Source organism: Sturnira hondurensis, unplaced genomic scaffold (assembly GCF_014824575.4).
Source record: "Sturnira hondurensis isolate 20B ecotype Veracruz unplaced genomic scaffold, ASM1482457v3 Scaffold0001872, whole genome shotgun sequence".
Lineage (NCBI taxonomy): Eukaryota > Metazoa > Chordata > Mammalia > Chiroptera > Phyllostomidae > Sturnira > Sturnira hondurensis.
Window position 1 is genome coordinate 39,857,062 of NW_028074503.1, and position 22,503 is coordinate 39,879,564.

The 22,503-nt window shown below is 61.6% G+C and overlaps 1 protein-coding gene across 4 annotated transcripts in view; it reads right to left on the minus strand.

Annotated features, from left to right (window-relative positions):
- Positions 1 to 618: 618 nt before the first annotated feature.
- Positions 619 to 22,503, minus strand: part of ZNF516 (zinc finger protein 516) — a 77,778-nt gene continuing 55,893 nt past the window's right edge. For 3 of the 4 annotated variants that reach the window (XM_037035934.1, XM_037035942.1, XM_037035925.1), the window contains exons 3-6: positions 14,239 to 15,657; positions 9,279 to 9,383; positions 8,492 to 8,559; positions 619 to 4,480 (exon numbers count right to left, since the gene is read on the minus strand). In XM_037035934.1, the coding sequence (XP_036891829.1) occupies positions 4,421 to 4,480; positions 8,492 to 8,559; positions 9,279 to 9,383; positions 14,239 to 15,657 (1,652 nt within the window). In that variant the 3' untranslated portion in view covers positions 619 to 4,420. Of the gene's footprint in view, positions 4,481 to 8,491; positions 8,560 to 9,278; positions 9,384 to 13,972; positions 14,144 to 14,238; positions 15,658 to 22,503 lie in introns of those variants that run through there. The other variant, XM_037035947.1, reaches the window with a different exon arrangement.

The window sequence follows — 22,503 nt, forward strand, 5'->3', positions numbered from 1 at the left end:
GACGCCTCTGTGGAGGCTTGGGGACCCCGTGGGCCTGTTAGCCGTGAGCAGACCAGCTGCGTGCCCAGCTTGCAGGCCTCCTCCCTGAAGCTGCTGGAAGGCCCCGTTCCAGGACTCTCCTCGTCCCCTTTTCCCTGCCAGTTGAGACAGGGCGATAACTTTGCACCACACTTTATCTGTTCAAGATAAAACCGTGAGCTCCTCTGAGGCCTCCAGGCCTGTTTCTGTCTGCCGGCTGGTCGGTGAGCTGTGGCAACCACAGCCCCTTCCCCTCAGCGTCCCCAGGCTGGGGTGCGGTTTGTCGCCGGATGTCGTGTGTGGATGTGCTGTGGGAAATGCAAGATGGGCTGGGGGGGGTGGCAGAGTCACCCTCCGAAATAACTTTCTCTGAGGGTGTGCCTATCCCGGATTCCAAAAAACACCTGGGAAAAAGGCTCCGGCCCCTTGCCATCCTTCTAGATGGACCGTCCTGTGAATCACCCTAAAAACGCTCCTGCTTCACCAAATACAGACCCTTCCCGTGGGTTTGTGTTGTCGCAGAAATAAGGAACCTGGACCAGAACGGGCTGTCCGAGCATTTAAAGCGCCTCCAGAAACAGGGAAAAGGTCTCACGAAAATCTCAAGAACTCCAAGATGTTTTTATTGATTTCAAATTCCAATAGAGTGATTATGTTTATCTAAATATTTTATCACACAACTGAACCATTGAATTATTTTTTCAGAAATAGAGTTAAATACATCAATCTAGTTACAAATTCTAATATAAAGAGTACAAAATATAATGTTATAAATTGTATTTTAAAAAAGAAATACAAATTCTATGGTTTTTGCATTTTCCTGCCTTAAAGTGGAATTAGCAAAACTGACGAAGACAGAACATCCTCCCGCGTCCCCGCACGTGGCAGGCAGGCGTGGCCTGCCGGGAGCCGCCCCCGGAGCCCTGGCCTGTCCCCTCCCTCCCTCTGCTCAGTGGAGCTGAAAGCAGCCACGCGCCCCGTGTGCTCCCGACTGGTGGGCACTTCCGGAGTGGACGCTGAAGTGGCAGAGATGGGGCTCCTCCCTGCATGTGTTCCTGACACCTCTCGGGGGGTGGGGACGGAGATCTGTTTTCAAGAAGGAATGTCAGTCACAAAGCAGCCCTGAGGGTGTGGGATGTCACTTCCTGTGACGCAGAGAAGACACTTGTCCCCTGAGCTGCACTCCAGAGCCAGCTGCCCGGAGAGACGAACCCCACCCCCTGCCGCACCCAGCAGCCAGCCCCAAGGAGGGCCGAGTCCCGGGGTCCAGGCGTGTGTGCGCCTGTGCGTACTGCTCGAGTGTCGGGGACGCCGCGGCAGGGAGGCCACGCTGCGCAAAATGAGCGTCAGCCCCCTTTCTCACACCAGGTGGCCACAGGTGAGGCCTCCATGCAGGGTCCAGGTGCCCGTCTCTCAGGAGCCCAGTGTGCCTCCTGGTCTCAAATGTAACTAACTATGGGAGCACCCCTTAAAGCATCTAATACTTTTCAAAACCAAAAAGGCAAAACCCACTTGGCTTTAAAATCCATCTTGTGTTTGCAGCAAGCTGCACTCTCTCCACCGAAGCCCGCCCACGCCCTCCCAGGAAGCAGGGTCCACTCCCCAGGGAAGACGCCCAACAGCCGGCTTTCCGGAAAGTGTCACTTCATCCTTCACATCAGGAGGAGGCGCGGGGACCCGAAAGCCCGCTGGGAGCGTGGCGTTCTGTGTCATCTGACTCGCACAGTGAAGAGGAGGCGTGAGCGGAACAGCGGGCACGGCCAGCAGCACAGCCTCGCCGGGCGTGGCAGCGGGGCCGGGACACACACGGAGAAGCTGCATGAGGACAACAAACCCTTTATTGTCTGAGTTACAGGAGACCGCAGCACCGTGAAGGCCCCGGGAAGCAGGAGGAAACAGCAGATGGCAGAGGTAGTAGCGAGTCTGGGAGAGGGAGAGGCGGCTGACGGGAGACCACACGGCAGTCATCAGAAAAGAGCGATCGAACACGTCGGCTAAATAAATAAGAAGACACAAACCATATTAAATACGAGGCAGAACGGACAGAAAGGCATCGCGGTCCAGTCCAACACTGGTGGTCCCAGAGAGAAGGGGACCACGGGCTGGCTCGGAGGCTGCGCGTCCTGCAGGGGGGCGTCCTGGAGGCCCCGCCTGTCCCTTCAGTGACGTGGGAGCCCAGTGTCTGCTCTCCACGCTGCTCCCCACCACTCGCACTGGCTCAGGGTGCGCGTTCCGCCCAGGGGCCTGGGCGCCGCCCCTCCATCCACCAGGCTCCCCGGGCAGGAGTCTCGGAAGGCCCACAGGTGCCTGCGTGCTGCTCCGGAACAGTGAGGACGGACGTGACACCCCGTGTCACTTGGAGTGCAGAGTTCCTTTCAATGACCGACACACAGAGAGACGGACAGGATGGCGTCGCCAGCCCCTGGGCCTTCCTCAGCTGCCGCCGAGAGACGAAGAGCCAGAGAAGGCAGGTATTCGGTGTTGGGGGAGCATCGCAACGACCGAACGTGAGTCAGCAGAGGCGCTGAGACTGCTGAGGTGAGCAGAGTGGTGTCTGCAACTCCGCTCCAGGTGACTCTGCAGGAACAGCTGCATGTCACCCGCCCCGTCTGCGGGGACACTCCCGATCATGCCAGCGAGACGGGCCGTCTGGTGCACATTGGGCATGAGGGTGTCGGGAAAACACGTGAAGACCTGGGCGTGCACACACACACACACACGTGTGTGTGGATGCTCGAGCCAGTCCAGTCCCACTGTCTCTGAGTGTTACCGAGCTGAACTGTCAAGTAACTTCAGCTCAGGGACAAGAAGCGCCCAGAACCAAACACTAGCTAACAACAACAGTAATAACATAATAACTCAACAAACCATTAGAACAAGAAAACCACACTTGGGAGGGGTGGGTGTGTGTGTGTTTAAATACGTCTTTGTATCAGAAGCCCATTTTCTACAAAAACTGCACCAACCCATTGCGGTATGAAGTAAACTGTCGCTCTTACCAGCATCAAAGGTTAAGGATAATTTCTGTACATGTAAAATTATTGCTTTTTTGAAAAATATATTCAGCATGCCCGTTTTAACCCATTTCCTGCCTTTACAAAATTTCACAATTAAAAAAAAACTAGTAAAGCTTTTGCAAAAAATTTCACAGAACATTTCCATTCAAGGCAGCAGTAACTTTTGATAATGCATAAAATCCCATGTGCAAAACTCTGAGACGTTCAGAAATATTGCCATCACACAGAGGGTCGCGGTCCCAGGAAAAGCAACTGTTTCTATCTGTGGGATACAATTCTCGCTGCGGTGCCGCAAGGTCTAAGATCCTTTGCTCCGGGCCGTAACCCCACCACAGAAACTTGCGTCTACGTGACCCGGGAAGAGGTATATAGAGCCAGGGCCTCCATGCCAGGGCCTGGGGCCTCCCCCTCCAGAGGGAAGGTGCCCCTCCTGTGGAGAGCGCCCGGCCCACAAGGAACACACACCAACTCGCAGGGAGCAGGGGGGGGGGGAGGGGGGGGCTGGGAGAGGGAGAGGGCAGGAGGCCCCGCAGCACCAGCGCCCTGGCGATCAGGCCCCCGAGCCCGCCCAGGAGTCGCCCCTTGGGATGCAAAGGGCCTGGCCCGCGGGGCACAGTGGCCAGCCCACGGGTCAGGACGGGCAGCCTTCCTGTGTGAGCGGTGTGCCGAACGCAGCCCTGCTACAAAAGGCCCTGAGAAGAAACAAAGGATCCCGCTTCGCCTAGTGTCCGACTAGCTTTGCTGCTGAGGCTGGACGGCCCCCCGGCCTTGCCCCCGCAGCCCAGAGACCTGGGGAGAGCCTCCGGGGTGCATGGCCGAGCCGGGGAACAGCCAGAACCCCTCATCTGCACGCCCCCCAAGCCCAGCTGCGGGCCACCTCCGTCTCACTCAAGCACGACTTAAATACCCACGGAGGTGAGGGGCTGCAGTGGTCCCAGGGTGTCAAGCTCACACCCCCCCCTCCCTCCCAACAGCCCCGCCTGTAAGCCTTCGGTTGGTCCGACACGGGTCCAAAGCCCATTTCCAGTGGCTCCGACGTGGCTCCGACGTGGCTCCGACTGCACTGGAGCCTGCGCCCTCCCTGGGCCCACTGACGCCCCAACCGGCAAAGGAAGCCTGGGCGAAGTGCAGGTGCATGTGGGCGGAGTGGCTGGTGGGACTTCCAGGGTGGCGTCTGGGCTGCGGCCCCGCGTCCCTGCAGGGCAGCCTCGGCCCTGGGCTTCCACGCCAGCACAGGGGTCCAGGGCGGAGGTGTCCAACGGAGGCAAGGGCTCCGCCCCTCTTCCTCGAAAGGGTGAGCCAGGGTCACTGCAGGGAGGCTGTTGGGACGTCGGGGTGCCGCTGATGGCTGTCACAGGGCCCGCGGGTCCGCTGGCAGCGCGTCTTTAGGTTCCCTTTCGGAGAGGCACTGTCGGAGCGGCGTCTGGGCTCGAAGGGTCTCTCCCCTGCACAAGAAAAGGAGACAGCAGAAACGCTCACTTCCGCCTCGGGCCTCTGAGCACATCTGCTGCGGCGTTTCTCACCCACACCCAGGAACACAGACCACGGCCAGCAAGGAGCCGCCCTGGGCCAAGACCGAGCCGCCTCGGCTCCCCGCCCAGGTGCAGGACAGGCGGTGAGTGCCCCTGCCACCTCCAGCAGCGGCCGAGATGGTCAGTCCTGGGACCAAGGGGATGGCCAGGACACTCTCTCGGGGCCACGATGAGAACGGCAAAGGAGGCCTCTGAGCAGCTCTGCAGGAAAGGCCGAGGGCAGCGAGGACGGCGGGGAGGGGCCAGAAAAGCAGGCCTCTGGGTGCACAGTGGGTGCACAGTGGGTGCGCGCGCAGACGGCAGTCCCAGATGAGCCTGGGTCCAGGGGCTGAACTGGAGAAGCCTACAGCTCCCACCCAGCCCAAAAAAAACCATGCAATGCACCCAATTTCTGCCACCAGCCGCCACATCGCAGAAATGGAAGGGGTCCCTTCCCGAGTCAAGTCAACCACAGGAAAAGAGAATAGAGGCCAGCCCATAGCACCTGCAGGAGGCTCACAGACCGCACGGGACACACGCGGCTGGAACGCCAGCGTTTACGACCCAAGGACGGGACAGCAGGTGTGACCCACCAACCAGCACAGTGCTCACCCTCAGCTAAGGCTGGGAGCACTACGCCGACCACTCAAAACACGCTTGCACACCAAACAGCACCCTCATGGAAAGTTCTAGCCGGGTTCAACTCTGTCTGTGGGGGCCCCAAAATGGAGGGACGACGTCTGGTGGATGTAACAGATTGAGTGCTTCTCTCCAGTCAGCAGTGTCAGAAAACGCCTCTTTCCAAGGGCCCTGCATTCATGGCAGGTACAGAACGTCCACGTGGACGGGTAGCAGCCGCCAGCATGCCGGCCCGCTGCGCAGAGGGGGCTGCAGGGGCACGGTGCGCAGAGCAGTGTGTGGGGGGCGCAGGAGGCAGGGACCAGAGGAGGCGTGAGGGCACTTCTGCAGAGGGACGTCACACCTTGGGGAAACGGATCAGAGACGAGGCCCACTGAGGACTGGTCTGGATTCATTCGGGGACAGGGAGACAGCCTTCGTGTTTTCTCAGAAAAATACAGAAACAGAAACAAAACCAGGAGCTCCCGCTGGCTGTCAGATGAGCAACCTGGAACACCCCTGAGAAGTAACCACCGGGCAGAGGAAAGCGGGTGTGCAGCCACCACCGTTCACAGTCAGCAGCACAAGAGTGAACGATGTGTGTTGCGTGCCTGCAACTGCACACCTGCTCTTGCCCCACCGTGCATGCGTGACGCTAAGAGGTGGGCACGGGACACAGGTGAACACACGGGTTGTGTGTGTGTCGATTCTGTGTGCACAGATCACCCCCAGCCACCCACTGGGGTCCCCTTCACTAGGCTGAGAGAGATCGTGCGCACGCACGCAGGCCCCTCCCCATGGAGAGCAGACGCTGTGCACCACAGGGCTCGGGGAGGGTGCACACGTTTGCTTTAAGGGGGGGAGGGACACCTGGCGACCGAGCAGGCGGGCTGTCAATCAATCCCCAGACCTGGGTGCGCAGGTTCTGTCTCTCTTTAGAATTGAGAATTGCATTCAAATAGCATCGTGTGTGTTCAGAGTCACTTTCACAGGTCAGTCCACTGCAACCAACAATTTTACTGCTGAACACGGGCCCTGGGCATTTAAGAAACGGATGGTATTCACCGGAGAAACCCGGGACAAGGAAGGGACAATGCAGGCCGGAGGTGAAGGGGCCTCGGACACAGGGCACTCTCAGCACGCATGGTGTTGTTTTCCTGGTCCTCTGTGGTCCCCAGACAACTCAGAGAGCACTTTCACAGTCTGGCTTCTCTTTTTCTCAGCTGCGCAACTGGCGGGCTTTGCAGCATTGCTGAGAGAAACCATCCCTTCCTCCAAGGCACTTCCACGGTCCAGGACGGCCCAAGCCCTTCCATGAGAAAAGCAAAGGAAAGAGGCGCCCAGGGAGAGAGCGTGTGACCACCGAGTCCCCCCAGGAACCCTGCTTCTCACCCCTCAGCCTGCACCTGCGTCTCAGAGACCTCTTTGCGCGGCCCGTCACAGGGGAGCGTGGTGAAGATGCGGGGACACCTGGGAGCCCCGTGGTGGACGGGCTGGACCAGGGCACACATGCACAGAGACCACCAGCACCAGTGCATCAGAGAAAGTCACTTCACAGCTCCTCAGGGCTCGGGCCCAGGCCGACCTGGCCTCCTATGCGGGTGTCCCCCATTTGCCAGGACCGCACGCCTGCGAGCCACTTCCCTGAGGTGCACAGTGTGACCACCAGTGACAATCACCCAACACAACGGCTCCAACGTGAATACGGCGAGGCAAGGGTGGGGGTCCACCCGCCCACGGGAGGTCTGCGTGCACAGACTGGGGCGTGAGGCTGCGGCCGTGAGGCCGACAGCACTGTTCCCAAACAGGCATTTCCCCGAGTGCTCCCTGGAAGAGCAAGCAGCCGGCCAACCGACAGTTGCACAGGACGAGGCCCCACGAGCGTCTGCGACCGAGCACACCGCCTCCGGCCGTGGCATCTGAGGGGGACTCCGGCAGAATGGACCTGCCAAGGACGAACGGGGTGTGTTCCCGGAGGCTCCGGGACGCTGGAGCTGCCTGCCGGTGCCGCCTCTGCAAATGCTCCCAGAAACGCCGTATCTCAGGTGGACATAAAGGGTCACCTGGGTGCAGGGGACCCTGGCACTGACTCGTAGCAGCGTCTCAGTATATAAATTCTCCAGAGACGGCACAGCCTGGCAGGTCCCACAGACAGGGGGTCACCCCTGTCACAGGGTGACCCCCACCACAGAGGAGAGGGCTGTTTACCTCGAGGGGGGCCGCTGGTGCCCGGGGGCTGTCGGTGCAGTCCTACACATCTGATGAGCTGTGCAGAACGACCCCACCTTCTAAAACTTGGGTTTTCCGACCAAGAGAGGGCACTACCCACGAAAAACCAGTTATGCCCAGCAAGGCGTGTGACCAATGACATATGAGGCTCTGAACAATAAAGGAATTCTAAAAGTTCAACACACACAAAAAGGAGACCCCTGACCAGGCACTGTCCATGCAAGTGGAGGGTCGGCCGCAAATTGGCAGGAGGCCCTCTGCGTGGCCGCTGTCTCCCAGCGTGCGCGCTCTGGGAGGCCCCTGACCTCCCGGGCACCCTCGTCCCCTCATCGTCAACCACCACGACCCCTCCCAGGGGCTAAGTGCACGGGGACAGGCACCCTTGCTGCATCTCAGCCCCCATGGGGCATGGTGACACCCCTCTGTTCACAACAAGGGTGTCTTTGGTCACATAGAAAACGTGTGGGATGAGAGGGTAGCCAAGACAGACAAAAAGGAAGGCACTCTACACCGAGGCTGTCGGCCGGGACCAGCGAGGACAGTGTGCGCGTGCCGGCTGCAGAACGGTGCCCCTGGGCCCACCGCCCCCCACCGCCCCCCACCGCCCCGCACTGGCCCCAGGGGCCTGCCACGCTGCCCCGGGGAGAGTTGTCTGCATACGAAGGCCACACACACACACAGGTGTCCAGACATGCATGGATGTACAGTGGAGTATGTGACGTGCAGGACACAGACACGCAACACGGCACTCGGCGGGCATTTCCTACACTGTAACACGAGAACCGGGACTGAAGGAGACTGAGGGCGGTTTCTTCCGGAGCAGAGATTTACACGCAAAACCACCTTCGATGGGAGCACCTGAAAGTCCGGGTTCCCATCCCCACAGCCCCCACCGGCGCAGAGGTGGCGGAAGCGGCCCTCTGGGTTGCACAGCCCGAGGCCGAGTGCCCTGCAGGTCTGGGCCCCACGTCCAAGCCTGGGGGGCGTCTGCACGTCTGTCCAGGGAGAGAGGGGTTGCTCCAGGACGACCACCCTGGCTCCCGTCCCCAAGACCTCACCGCCACCCAGACCTGTGACCACAGCCATCGGGAAACCTACTTGTTTGGGGGCGTCCGCGGAGGCGGCGAGCAGTTCAGCACCTCGGAGGCCGTCGGAGTCAAACACCACTGCAGGGACAAGGGACACGTCAGTGGCCCGAGAATCAGGGCTGTCACAGATGGAGCACTTTCACACCGGGAAGGAGGGAGGGAGGGAAGAGGGAGGGAGGGAGGGAGGAGACAGCAGCACCTGACACTGGCACCCTCACTGCCCCACTGCTCCCCCCGCCGCCCTGGGGCCTCTGCCCTCTCTGGCCCAGCCGATCCACAGGAGGGAGTGGCCCTGAGGACACTGATTAGAGGCCCCTCCCCAGCCCAACTTGCCATTTGGCCCCTGCGGTTTGTCCTCTCCCATCAGACTGGCTCCAGGGTGATCCTTCAAGCACAGGGTCCTCCAGCTCTGCCCTCACCCCTCCCTGGGGTGACACACGGCCCGGGGCCTGGCTGGGTCTCAGGGCAGCAAGTCCCTGAGAGTCTGGGCCCTCCCCCCTCACGGACAGCTCTGAGGGGCCCAGCTACCACATAGGGCGGGGGGGGGGGCTGCAGAGCTCATTAGCATATTCATTTCACAGACCTCTACACTCTAATTAAAACGGGACATTTGCACACAGGCTTATCTCAAATTAAACTGCAGGGCACTTGGGTGCAAAGAAAAAACCGTTTCAGGTGCTGCATTTCCGGGGAGGGGCGGTCTGGCATGTCCTTAGGGAAGGGGTGGCGTTATCATCCCCCACAGGGACAGGGACAGGGACAGGGACAGTGAGGGCAGAGGGACGGGGTGAGTGTACCTGAGTGAGCCCGCGTGTGCGCCCGCAGGTGGCTGGGCTGGTGGAAGCACTTCCCGCACTCCACGCACACGAAGTCTCCTTGGCGGGCCTGCGTCCGGAGCGTCCCTGGGTGGGGGTGGACGAGGGGGGTGGGGGTGGTGGAGAGGAAACCATCATTAGTCCTCTGATTCGTCCTGATGGGAGGTGCCCAGGCCCCCGGGATGGCTGCCAGCCTCCTCCAGGCTCTGCTGACAGCCTGGTGCACGCAGGGCAGCGAGTGTACGTCACAACGAATTAAGCCCCACTCCCAGGATGCGCCCGCACAGGCGGCTGTCAGGAGGGTGGGGTTCCGAGCAGCCGGACCTGCCCCTGGCCGCATGCAGGCCACACACCGGGCCAGTCGCAGTGACGCTGCCTGGCCCGACTGGGCATGGGGACCCAGAGCAGCAGGGCCCAGTCCCTGACCCGTCGCTATGCGGGGCCATGTGCCAGGGGCCCAGCCATGCACACCCCGCCCACGGGCCCTTACCTGGGAGCCCTGTGCTGTCCCCACAGAGCCCACGGGGGCACCTGGGAATCCAGGCCTGGTGTCCCTTTGATCCTAATAGACGCTCCGCTTTGGCGGGAAAGGGCAGGCAACCCTCCCTGCGAAGGTGTCTCCCCGAAGAAAAGGCTGGTTTTCAGGGGACAGCAGCCCCACAGGGAACCCCCTGCTCCGAGCTCACCAGTGACGCAGCTCAGCGGGAAAACCAAACGCGAGAACACCAACCGGGGAGAGTCGCCCCCGACACAGCCCGCTGGAAACAGCGCCCTGCGAACTGCGTGTCTGTGGGTTGAAAGCCGACTGAACGCACAGGGTCCCGGTGGGCCCGGCTGAGGCCCAGGTGGCCTCGACAGACGCGGAGGGAAAGGGCCTGCACACGCCAGACTTGTGTGTACAGTCGCACAGCAACACGCAGACCCTCAGGGCCTGGCCTGGTCTCTCAGGCGACCTCACGACCACGCACCCCAGGGGGCGGCAGAGCCTGCCCACAGCATCCTTGCTGCTCCGTCACCACCACGCACCATGTTGCCGAGGGGCCCCTCTGCCGACTTGGCGGTTCCGTGACAGCCAGGGGCCCCTCGTCAGAGTCTTCACCAAGCGCGTCAGTGCAGGGAGAGCTCAGAGAGTGGCCCGTCTGGGGGTGCATCCCAGGCCCCCGAGTGGGCCTGCGGGCTCCCTTGGGCATCCCCGTCCCCCCGCAGTCTGAGTGCACACATCCAATAGCTCTCTGTCCACTGCACACTCAGCGTGTCTCCCAGGAACACCCTTCCTTCCCCAGGTGGGTCCCGGAAACGCTTGGCTGCGAGAGCACCTGGTCCCCACTCCTTCTCGCCGCCCAACCACGCGGGTAGCTGCCTGGCTCCCGAATGCACAGCCTGTGCCTGCATGGGCGCCTGCCCGTGGCATGACGGGCAGCACGGCCCCCGTGTCTGAAACTCGCCTGCAAACCCCAAGCCAGATTGGTGCTGGTGCGCCAAAGCCACCGTCCAGCTGGCTGTCTCCACCCCACTGGCCCCCCACTCACCGCTCTCGTTTCCTTAACTAAGCACACACCGGCGTGCACACACACATGTCCCGGGGCGTCCCACCCTATCATCCTCTCTTCACTCTTCAAAAAAGGACCCTTGCCCTGCGTGGTCACTGACTGTGTGCCCGAGCTACGGCAAACTTCTGAGTTAATCTCAAAGGCCGTGGACTTCGTTTGAATTGAAGACAGCCTGGTGAGCCACAGCGTCACGGTCTGGCCCAGAGACCCAAGGTGAGCATGCGGAGGGGGCTCGGAGGCCAGGAGGGGCCTGACCCACCTCCAGGGCACACCAGTCCCCCCTCCCAGAGAAGCCCCCGCATGGAGTCCGAGGGGCTCAGACCAGGGAAGGTCACTCCGAACATCGCATGGGGCAGCCCTGGTGTGACCCTGTTTTCACGTCCGGGTCAGAAGGACCTTCCGTGGTGTCTATCCAGCGTCACTTCACTCTGTCACTGTCCACCTTCCACTCTGTCACCTGGGGTATGGGACACTGCAGCCTGGCTCTGGGAGCACAGGTGACTCGCTACTTTGTTACTATTTTACCAACGAACCATTTACATCAGTTCACGTGCTTTCAGAGTCCGCAGAACGATTACAGAAAATCTTCCTCCTCCTTCATTCCGGAGGGTTCACTGCCACGTGCCTCCTTCCTCCCCCCACCCCTGCAGGCCCTCCAGGCTACGCATTGCTAGACAAATGTCACTCAGTGGCAATACGTGGGGGGAGGTCTGAGAACCATTGCCGACAAAACCTCCGCCTCCCAGACAGACCCGCCTGTGAGCCAAGCCCTCACCTGCACTGTGGACACAACAGGTGTGTCCCTCCTCCCCTTCTGGAAGGTTCCCTCCTGCACACCTCTTCCTCCCCAACTGCAAGGCAAGGCTACATGCTTCCCCGGCGGCCAGCAGTGAAGGCCAGCCTTCCCTCCTCCGACGCTACCCCACAGGCAGACGCAGCGAACGCGTCAGAGGACGATGTGAGACAGCAACAGGGCGGACAGACTCCGAGCATGAAGTCCGAATGATGACAGGGGCTCGAGGTGAATCGGGGAAGAGTCCAGATTCGTGAGGCAAAGACCAACCGCCCCCAGGCCCAGGAACTACAGGCAGCGGAGGGAGCGCGGAGACGGGAGCGTGCAGCGCCCTGCGGGGACGTGCACCGCTGCCTGGGCTGTGGCGGACGTGGCAGGGTCTGCATAGCAGGGACTTTCACATCCCGGCCGCACCGCTGCCTGGGCTGTGGCGGACGTGGCAGGGTCTGCATAGCAGGGACTTTCACATCCCGGCCGCCTCCCCAACAGCCAGCCCACCCCGGCGCAGGTCTGTGCCCTGCCCCAACACCCCGGAGCCTCCTACACAAACCTGCAGGAGAGAAAACGACCGGTGGGAACCTGTACAGATGCGGTGTGGGGGGCTGCCCGTCTCCGGGAGGAGTGCCGGGGGGCTCTGAACAGCCCAAGTCCAGCCCAGGACCCACACGGAGTCCAGCCGAGGAAAGGGAAGCCCCGAGTGGGGTCCCCCTTCGCCAGGCAATCGTTCTCACTGCATGGCCGTGGCGCAGGGACGTGGATGAGGTCCCTAGACAAGCGGGTCCGGCCCCTCCCTGAGCCCAGGAGGCTATGCCTCTACCAAGGCCCCCCAGCAGCCCCATCGGAGCGGAAACCCCCACCCCCACAGTCTGCAGAGCCCCAACTGCTCGGGTGTGCATGGCAGGGAACAAGCATCCAGGCAGAGTGTGCGCTGTGTGGAGAGCAAGCGTTTCTCACACTCAAAAAACAAACGCTAAGCCTCTCTCTAAACAAAAACCCTTACAACCAATTCAGTTCTCTAAATGTTACGGAGAAGGAACCTGCACCAGGCTACTTTGTAGTTCTGCTTCTGCTGTCTGACGTTCTCAAGCCCGTAACTTCAAACTCGCTTCTCCTGGGGGAAGACAATGAACGCCACGAGCTGGCCACAGGGCGGCTGGGGGGACGTGTGTGCCCTTGGAGAGCGGGTGTGGCGCTCACGAGGAGTAAGGTGCAGCCACCAGGGCGTGACCCACAAGCACAAGCTCTGGTCACGAGGTAGGGGTCCCCGAACACGGAGCGAGCGTGGGGCGCCCCTGCCAGGAGGGGTCCGGCACCAGGAGGCCTGGGCCCTGTCCTGCCACCTCACTTCCAAGGAAACCCTCGTCCAGAGTGAGGTCGGCATCGGACGCAGAGGGCCAACCAACACAGCACTTCCCCCCATTCCACAGCAAGCAACCCGCAGGGCTGGGGACCGCGGCTGACGCGAGAGAGCAGGCGTCGGAGAACATGAACACGAAGCCATGTGGCAGCTGTGGTTCGCCGCCCACCAACATGTGTGTGTCCGGTCACGTCGGTGCACAGAGCACCTTGCCGGGAGAAGGGCCCACTGGGTCCCCCAGCCTCTCAACATCCCCGGGCATCCAGGCCCTCAGCTTCCCTCCAGAAAGTCCTCAGGAAGTGCCAGCTGTGAGCGGGATCCACAGGACTCAGCTCCCTTCAGAGGAGTCCCGACAGCTCCCAAGATGGCCCAACACCAGAGCCTGAGGTTCCCTCCCAGGGCGACTCACCTGCCCCAAAGGCATCGCTCCTCAGCCTGGCTGGCCCGGGTGCCCCTGGGTCAGGGCCGGTTCCAAAGCCTCAGGAGAAAAGCTGGACCTGAGACCCGCACTTGTCCACCCAGTCCCCTTCCACAGTGGATTCGGGGTGCCCCTCTGCTGGCACAACTTCCCCCAACCATGAAGCACATACCCCTGCAAGTGCTCCCAGCTTCCTGCTTGGAGAGGAACCGACCTCCGAGGCCAGTCAACAGGGACCCTCTCTGAGAAAGTGCGCAGCATGCAGGCTGCCCAGGCGTGGACTCCCAGGCACGGCTCCCTGGGGGCTGGGCGGCTGCTGGTGGGAAACACTGGGGCTTTGCCGGGTGCTTGGGGACCTGCCGGCACTCCTGCTTCTCAGCACCGTCGGTATCAGGACCCTGGCTCTGGCGGGAGCGGGCACCAGCAGGGGGGTGTGTTTTTTCAAGAAGGAGCGGGAGTCGGTCCCCTAAGCTTTGAGTGGCCCGTTCATGGCCTACGAGGCTTAGCTTATTAATGCTGGATAGCTGACATATATTTATACACTTATACAAATATGTATGTATATATTCTTTAATTACATAACGTGCAAAATAAAACTTAACAAAGGACAACGAATATCTATCAAAACTTTGTCTAGAACGACAGAGAACTGCAGTGCCACGCAGGCCGCTGTGCGGCTCCCACCAGTGTCGGCGTGGCCTTCCACTCGGGCGTCACGGGAGGGCAGCCCTGTGGACACGGGTCGGACAGCCCCGTCGGTGGGCCGTGCTCCCAACAGCGGGGCCCCACCAGGGCGGGCAGGTGGGAGGGCCCACGCAGCTTACCTCTGTGCTCCGGCGCAGGGCCCTCGGCGCCCCAGCTCTGGTAGAGGGTGGCGAGGTCCTTTGGAATGTAGGTCTTGAAGATGCTGAGGATGTCCAGGCGCTTCTCAGGGCCCTCAGAGGCTGGCTCCTGCCTGGTGGCTTGCAGGATGGGCGGCACCGGCAGGGCTGCGTTCCCCCTGGGGCCCGGGCTGGCCTTGGAGGGGGGTTCGCGGGGAGGTAGAGGGGGGCCCCCATCGCCTTTCCTGTTCAGCGGACCCTGCGGCTGAGGGCTTGGTTTGGCTTTCTGTGGGTCCGGGGCACTGTGCTTGCTGGGGGTGCCCAGGCCCACCCCCGCCACGGGGGTGATACACTTGTCCCCCAGCCTGCTGCTGGCCGGGGACTGGGAACCGGCCCGGGCGGTGACAGTGGGGGTGGGGGTGGTACTTCTGCTGAAGCCGCCACCTGCCACAGGTGCGGGTCTGGGGCCGCCGGCCTCGTGCTTGGGCCTTGGGGGGGGTGTCGGGGCCAGGGCACCATGCTGCTCAGGGCCGGGGCCGGGTTTGGTCTGCCGAGGGCCCTCAGAGCCAGCCGCCCAGAGCGCGCAGGGGCCCCCGGGCGGGCCCTCCCTGCTCTTCGACAAGCCGGTGGCCTTGGTGGTCCCACCCAGGGACAAGGAGCTGCCTTTGGGCCCTGGTGCGCCGCCTGGCACCTGGGTGCGTGTGAACCGCGCGATGGGCAGGGGCTGGCAGTCTTTGCCCCCGAGGGCGGGCGGGGGGCCCGTGCGCCCACTGCGGACGAGGAACACCAGGCTGTCCCGGACGCCTCTGTGCCCGTTGGGCCGCGTCCACTGGGGGGCGCTGCAGCTGACGCGGTGCCAGAGGCGCTTGTGCATCCACAGGACCTCGGGGTAGTAGGACTTGTGGCTGCAGTAGGGGCAGGGGTGGGCGGCCAGCGTGGCCGGTGGCGAGGAGGCTGGCCCCGAGCGGCCACGGTCCTCGCGGGTCGAGTGCTCACTGAGGTCCAGCGGGGCTGGGTCGGGGGCCAGCGACCTCGTGCCCCGCCCGGGACGTTCCCTGTTGTGCACACCACACGGCTGCTCCTTCAGGCGGCTGGCCAGGCTCTCGGGCCAGCGCTGCCGGGACGCCCCGTCCGCACAAGTCGGATCCGCACCTGAAGGGACGTCCGCAGTGTCCCCGGCACCGAGGACCTCCTGTTTGGGGCAACACGCTGGCGTCTTCGAGTCCACAGAACATCGCGGGGGCTCCAGCCTCCTGGCCGACTCCCTGCCGTGGTCCTCCCGGGCGCACCCGGAGGCAGCGACTTCCGTGCAGAGCCTGCCGGGGCCGTGCTCCGCCAAGAGGGTATCGCTGAGGCCGTGGCCACCGTCGGAGAGCACAGAAGCCGTGTCTTCAGAAAAGCAGAAGCCGCGCGGCCTTGCCCCTAAGGATCAAACGTGAAACGTGAGGTTACCATTTCCCATCAGGACAGAACAAAGTTGAGAAGCAGCCGGGCACGGGGCGCGCGTGGGCACCCGTCTGGGGGCAACACCGTGCTGAGTGTGGCCGGCTCCCGGTGCAGCCCTGGGAGGAGCCGGCCAGACTGGAGGCAGCGTGGGCACCGGGGTGGGGCCTTTTCTTCTCTCAGTGGGTCTCAGCGACTTGGGAGGCTGCGAGGAAAACGGGGTGCCACCTATCTACTTGCCTGTGACCACAGTCACCAGGTAACAGAGGTGACCTGCTCAGCAAGCGCCAGGAAGAGCGCTTCCCACAGGGACAGGGGGCCTCTCGGGGCTCGAGGAACTCTCTGACGCAGGCACCCACCATGGGGGCTCCCAGAGAGCTGCACCGTCACCCCGCTACCCAAGGCAAGATGCGCAGAGAGGCCAAGACGCGCCCGTGGCCACACCAGGCAGGGCTGGCTAACAGCCTGCTCTGCCCCGGGGACGCCGACTGGCGCCCTGCGGAGTTCAAGTCCAAAACCCCAACACCGAAAGTGTACTGTGGAGGAAGGAAGGGAGGGGGGAGCCATGCTACTCACCCCCACCTTTCTGGGGAGATGCCCTGGACACACCCCCAGCTCTCTGGACCCGCAAGGCCCGGCCAGAGCACACGAGGGGCTTGGCCTCCCCTCTGCCCAGGGGGACGCTATGTGGTATCCACAGGCCACGGCTGTGACGAGCCACTTCCCCAGTGGCCCCGAGGGGACAGGACTCCAAACCTCTGCTCCCAGTCTGTCAGGGCTGCTTCCAGTGTTCTCCATCGGCCACCTCACCTGCCAGGTGCACTTCTCACAGAACCACGTGCCGCCACGCCCACCGCCAGGACACAGGCCTGGCCGCCACCCTGGCCTCGGCCAACAGTCCGCCCAGAACGTCCCCTCACGGTCTGGCCGCTCCGGTAGGTGACCCAGCTCCACACGGAGCTGCCTCAGGAGCGGCACGTGGCAAACGTGTCATCAGACGTGGAGGGAAGGGCAGCCGAGCGTTCGGAGCACAGCCATGCACTTCAGGTGGAGCCTGCGCTGGGCCCTGACCAGAAGCTGCAGGGCTCAGAAAGGCCTGCCCGTCACGGCGGCCGCGGGGCACCTGCGCAGGCGTCTGGGCGCCGCCCGGGTGTTGAGGCACACAACGTGTGTGTGCCCACTCACCCAGGCTTCTTCCCAGGCTTGCTCTCTACTCGGCCCACGATCGCTTGTGTGACCCACACACGCATTACATTCCTCCGCTTCTGTCTCCGGGGCCTTCCTGGACGCGGCTTTAACCTCTGGCCCTGACCAGACACGCGGCCCCAGGGCTGGGGGTGCCAGGCTCACCCTGCACAAGCACACCTCCCATAGGCCCCCGCCGGCCCAGGAGTTCGGGCGCGAGCTGGGGGCCGTCCCCAGGGCAGCAGCTCACACCCGCCAGCTGCCCCCGGCCCCCACAGCACGGAGGCGGCCGGTACGGGCACTCGACAGAAGAAACACCACTCCCCTCTCATCTTCCTTTAGGAGTTTTTACTGTAGCGGCACCCTGGTCAGGGCTCCCCATGTCACGCCTTCAGGGGTGACCCCTGGAGGCGGCGCACTCAGGGCCCACAGCGAGCCCCCTGTGCAGGCACTCGGCCCTCCAGCCTGAGCAGAGGAAGCTGAGGACATCGTCATCCTGCCCCCGCCTGCTACTCAAGAAAGAGCCACCGAACGAATCCCAGGCAGGCAGGCGGAGATGGAGACAGAAACAGCCTCAACCCGAGTCCCCAGGGGCCGGGCCACTCGTGGCCCTCACCGCACCCGACCCAGCCCCCAACCCACAGACGGGAGCCTGGCACGGCCCACCTGGAAACCCCCCGTCCTCGGGGACTGCGAGACGAGAAAGAATCCTCGGAGGCCAGCAGATGCTTTTGGCATTTGTGACCTTCCCGTCCGCAAAGCAAGAGCGAGCAGTTTTAAATACTGTTTTCCAGAAGAGCCTTCCTGCCATTTACCTGTCTTAAAAGGGGACACCTGGGAACCAGGAAGACACAGGACGGGAGAAGGGTGGGACGCTGGGAGAGAAACGAGAATGACAGGCACCAAGACACTGCTCAAGCTTGGGGGTCCCAGCCACTGAAGTACACACAACCCAGAGACACGCCGGGGTGTCTGGGCAAGAGTCCCCGGGGAAAGGTCTCAGGGACAGGACACCTGCCCCCAGGGACACGTGACGCAGCGCAGTCACTGAGGGCAGAAGCGAGGCACAGGAGCGGCCCTTGCAGGACGTGCTTTGGGCGCCAAGCAGAAGACACTCGGATACAGCGTTGGCAGCAGTGAACCCAAGGGTTCTCGATGAGCCTCCGGGCACAGGAGACGAAGGGCACGTCAAAGAGCATGGCCGGGGGCGGGCCACCCAGGCCGAGCGCCCTCGGGACCTCGCGCACCGGCTTCATGGCCCTCGGGGTCCCAGCAGACAAAGGGCGTCCCTAGGTTCCCGGGACCAGGGCCCCTGCCCCAAATAAAGCATGGCCACACTCCCTGCTTCCTCGTGCCCTGGGCTGTAAAAACGTGTCACCCTGGGGCAGTGGCCGCATTCTCAAACCTAACCCACGCTGAAGTGAAGGGGTGCAGGCCTCCGCTCAACACTGCTGTATGGTGTGTACACCCCGCTCACCCCCAAATCTCACAGCAAGTCCCTTCGGGAAAAATCGCACAGAAACATAACAATGAAGAGAAATCACCAACAGGTCGCACACCACACTCTGTCGGTGCGCATGTCCACCTCGCCCAGTGGACAGGGCGGGAAGGGGGCCCTACAAGCGGCTGTCCGGTCGGTGCTGAAAGGCAGGCTCTGTCGGCGCTGGGGGTTAGATGTGGACAGGGCGGCACACAGGGGGAGCAGGGAGGAGGGCTCGCACGGCCCCCTCCTCACAGCAAAGGGAGCCGGGAGTCGCCCTGGGGCCCGCCCCAGAGTGCCCTGAACTCACAGCATCTGCGCTCCTTCCCCGTCCTTCCCTGCCCAGGGAACATCTCGCTCGGGGGGAGCAGAGAAAGACTCTGGACCAGATGAAACCCCGTAACTCTCCAAGGGAACCGCGACCTCAAGTTCTGCCGCCGCTTCACTGTCCAAAGACACCAGACCCAAACCCTGTCTGTTTACATGGAAATTATAACGATCCTTTAAAAAAACAAGGTGCTTTACTAGTGGAGTCTCCTGAGGTGAAGTCAGGCACCTGTCACCTGCAGAACAAAGGCCATTGCAGAAGGACCTTCTGTGCCCCAGGGGCCAGCGGACTGCGCAGCACCAGCGCCATGTGCGGGCTCCGCCACTAGGTGGCGCCGGCGCCCAAGGCAGAACCGCTCCGCCCCGCGCTGTGTGGGTGGTCCCCGGATCCCAGGAAGGGGACTCTGCTTGTCAACAGCAGGTAGTTATTAGCGAGAGACAGGCACCAAGAACTCGCTTTTCAACCCAGTGATACAATCGTGCTGTTTTCTGAAACACAGCTTCAGGCCTCGCATGATCTGATGACGGCGCACCAAAGGCTCTTAACAGAGCTTTTTCCGGGTCCTGCTCCTTCCTCGATATTTTCGGGGCTTTAACTTAATGACACTCTGGAAGTAGTTGGCAGAACTCAATGTAGATGAAACAACACGTCTCCTCCATGCATTCGACTCGGGGGCCTTCCCACGTCCGACCCTTCGTAAACGTGTTCAACTGAGTAAGCTAGCAACGGTCGTGAAGTATTGAACTGGTTCAGTGACTGACTTAGGTGTTTTCCAGTCTTTTCACACTGGCTCCAAAGTAGTTGCTCTCAAAGTTGAAACACAGGAATGTTCCGGGGGGTGTGGGCACTGAGTCCAGTGTAAGAAGGTGGCCCGTTGCCTCTGGGCCCAGGTCTGAGTCCCTGGACCCAGGGCGCCTGCCGATACCACGTGGGAACCCCACCCCCACCCCGCAAGTTTGCCCCAGCTGGGGCACGGCCCTTTGTTCAGCAAGCAAGGTCTGCGCTATGCGCCCACCCCTCCGCCCTGCACTGGAGACGCCCGTCACAACCCCCCCCCACCCCCCACCCCCACCGACCCTGGGGCTTTGCATCGGGCACCCAGGAGAGGCAGGACTGTGTGAGGGGCAGGGAGGAGAGTGGAAACCACTTCTGTGGCTCACTCCTCCCACTGGTCGTTACAGGAACGAGGGCGGTCTGCACAGGGGGCGCGTGACACTCCGTGCCTCTGCACAGACAGAACTGCGTCAAGACAGAGATTATTTTCATTCCTCCAGTGCTGTCACGAGTGTCCTCTATCAGGAGGACTGAACAGGCTGGGCACAGCCATTCCTGGGCACACAAAGTTGACGGGTGACTACTTCACCGAGCTCACTAGATCCAACGAACGCCCCACCTTGCCTCACCCTACGGCCCGTCTTAGGGCTCCGGGGATGCAGAGCCTGGGTGGTCCTGACCCCGCCCTGAGGTACGTGGGGGGTCACAAAGCCATCAATGCTGTCAGCAGAGAGGTACCGGCGGGCACGCTGACCCAGGTGGGCCACGCTTGTCTGGCTGGCAATCTCACCCCCCCTCGAATGCTGGGCACAGGGACTGTAGAGCCTTTTCTGGGTGTAAACATGTAAATGAGTATGAAACATGTAGATTTTCTGCCTCTCCGACATGACAAACTCAAGCCATTACACAAATACCATAAACGCTCTACCCTGGGAGTTCCACGCCGGCAGAGACACTCCGGGAAAGAAGAGCTTTGCATGCGGCTCAGCCACCCAAGCCGCTCTCCCCAGACCCACCTCGGAGCATCTGCGACCCCAGGCAGGCTGGCTGGGCCGCCCTACACGCTGAAACAGGGCTGTAACCACGGTCTTCTTCATCGAATGCAAAAAATAAATAAAACCCAGAGCATGGACATTCTCCTCTGTGAGTGTCCTTGTCGCGTCCGGCGCTCTCTCCTTTCTGTCTGGAGAGATGAACAGACGGCCCCTTTGTTGTACATCTTTGGTTTTGCTCCTGATGACGGCTTGCTCAGCCCCAGCTCCTGCAGATGTGGGAGGTCAGGGAGGTGGTGCCGAGCCGGGGAGAGGCCGCTGGGAGGCCCCGGGCACAGGCCTGCTCCGGAAGGCCTGTTTTCTCAATCACTGAGTCACAGTTCTATTTTGGGATGGAGTTGCGAAATCTGGTTTCTGGGACGGTTTTCCAGGAGCCCTTGGCTAAGCCAGAGCCTCGAATCCATGAAGTAGAGGTTTTCAGAGCTCAGTGGAGGGCTCCTTCCCACCAAATCTTCTTAGCTGCCCCACCAGGAAGTGCGTTCGGCCCGGCCCCTGACTCTCCCCAGGCCTGGTGGCCCTCCCCAGGCCATCTAGGAAGGCCCCACGGCCCAAAATAAATAACCGGGGATGGGAGCTATCTGGGGCAAAGGTGAGGAGCACAGGGCCAGGACACAGCGGGTCACCCGGCTACTCGCTCAGCCTTTCTCCCCAGGTAAGAACCCGGCTGGCTGACGAGGGACGCAGAAGAGCAGCGTTTCTGAGTGCAGGCTGTGTGGCGATTTCTACACGGCGAGGACCACACACGCCCGGGAGGGGGTGGGCGGCTGTCCTGGGAGGCGGGGACAGCTCTCCAAGGGCACACACGGTGGCCAAGATTTCTGGCCTTTTTTTTTTCCTGTAAAAGGGCTCTAGTGGCGCTCAGTTGTCTTTAACTTCATTCCAAACAGTTTTGTTAGATTGTATGGTGACAAATGTCGTATCAGTGTGCACCTTTTTTTAAAAAAGCAGAATTTTGGTGAATTTTGTGCAGCCATTTTTTAATACTGAAAATGGAAGAAAACATGCAACATCTTCAGCACACTATGCTTTATTGTTTTGAGAGGTACAAACGCAACTGAAATGCAAAGAAAGATTTGCACAATGTAGGGAGAAGCTGTGACTGATCAGAAGTGTCACAAGTGGTTTCTAAGGTTTCCTGCGGGAGAGTCCTCGCTGGACGATGCCCCACAGTCGGGTGGACCAGCTGAAGCTGACGGCGATTAAACCGAGACATGAACTGAGAACTAGCAATGTGCTACCACGTGGTAGACAGCCGACACACTCAGAATATCCAAATCAACAGTGTGGCTGTTGAAAATGAAAAGTGAACTTTACTTCACAGAAAAACCTAAATGGACTTTGTGGCCGCCCCGGTGTTCTGAGGACGTAAGTGGCCCCGTGCCTCCTACTCGCTCAGGGCTGGGAAGGGCTGCGGGATGCGGGGGCCGAGTGGCAGTCCAGGGCGAGAGCCACCCACACCCGACACAGGCTGTGCTGCCGGCCAGCCCTCAGGATCCACAGGGCCACTGAGTGCCCTCTGCCTCTCCTCCACGGTCACCGCCAGAAACACAGCATGCTCCTTCTGGGCCAGCCGGCTGCATCTCACTCATCCACTCACTTCCGTCTGCACCTGCTCTCCTCACATGTGCACATGGTCCCACAGGTGCCATCTCAATGCAGTCGCACATGGGAAGCCATGTGTATACACACATGCAGTGCACATGCAGCCCTGTACACACACAAGCAATTTCCCACAGGACAACCACGGGATGGGGGCTGGGGGGACCGCAGGGGTCAGTGCTGTCCAGCCAGTTAACTGCACACGTGACCCCGAGTCCTGAGGACGTGTTCGCTCCTGCACCGCTCTTCAGAGGGGCAGAATGCGTGTCTAAAAGCCGAGCACACTGCCCATGCCACTGAAGACTGAAAAGGGCCCCATCTCCTGAGACAGCAAGAACCACGCTGCGGAAACACCAGGGCCCTCCTTCCCCGTGTTCCCGGGCTCCCAGCGCCGGGACCTCTCTCTT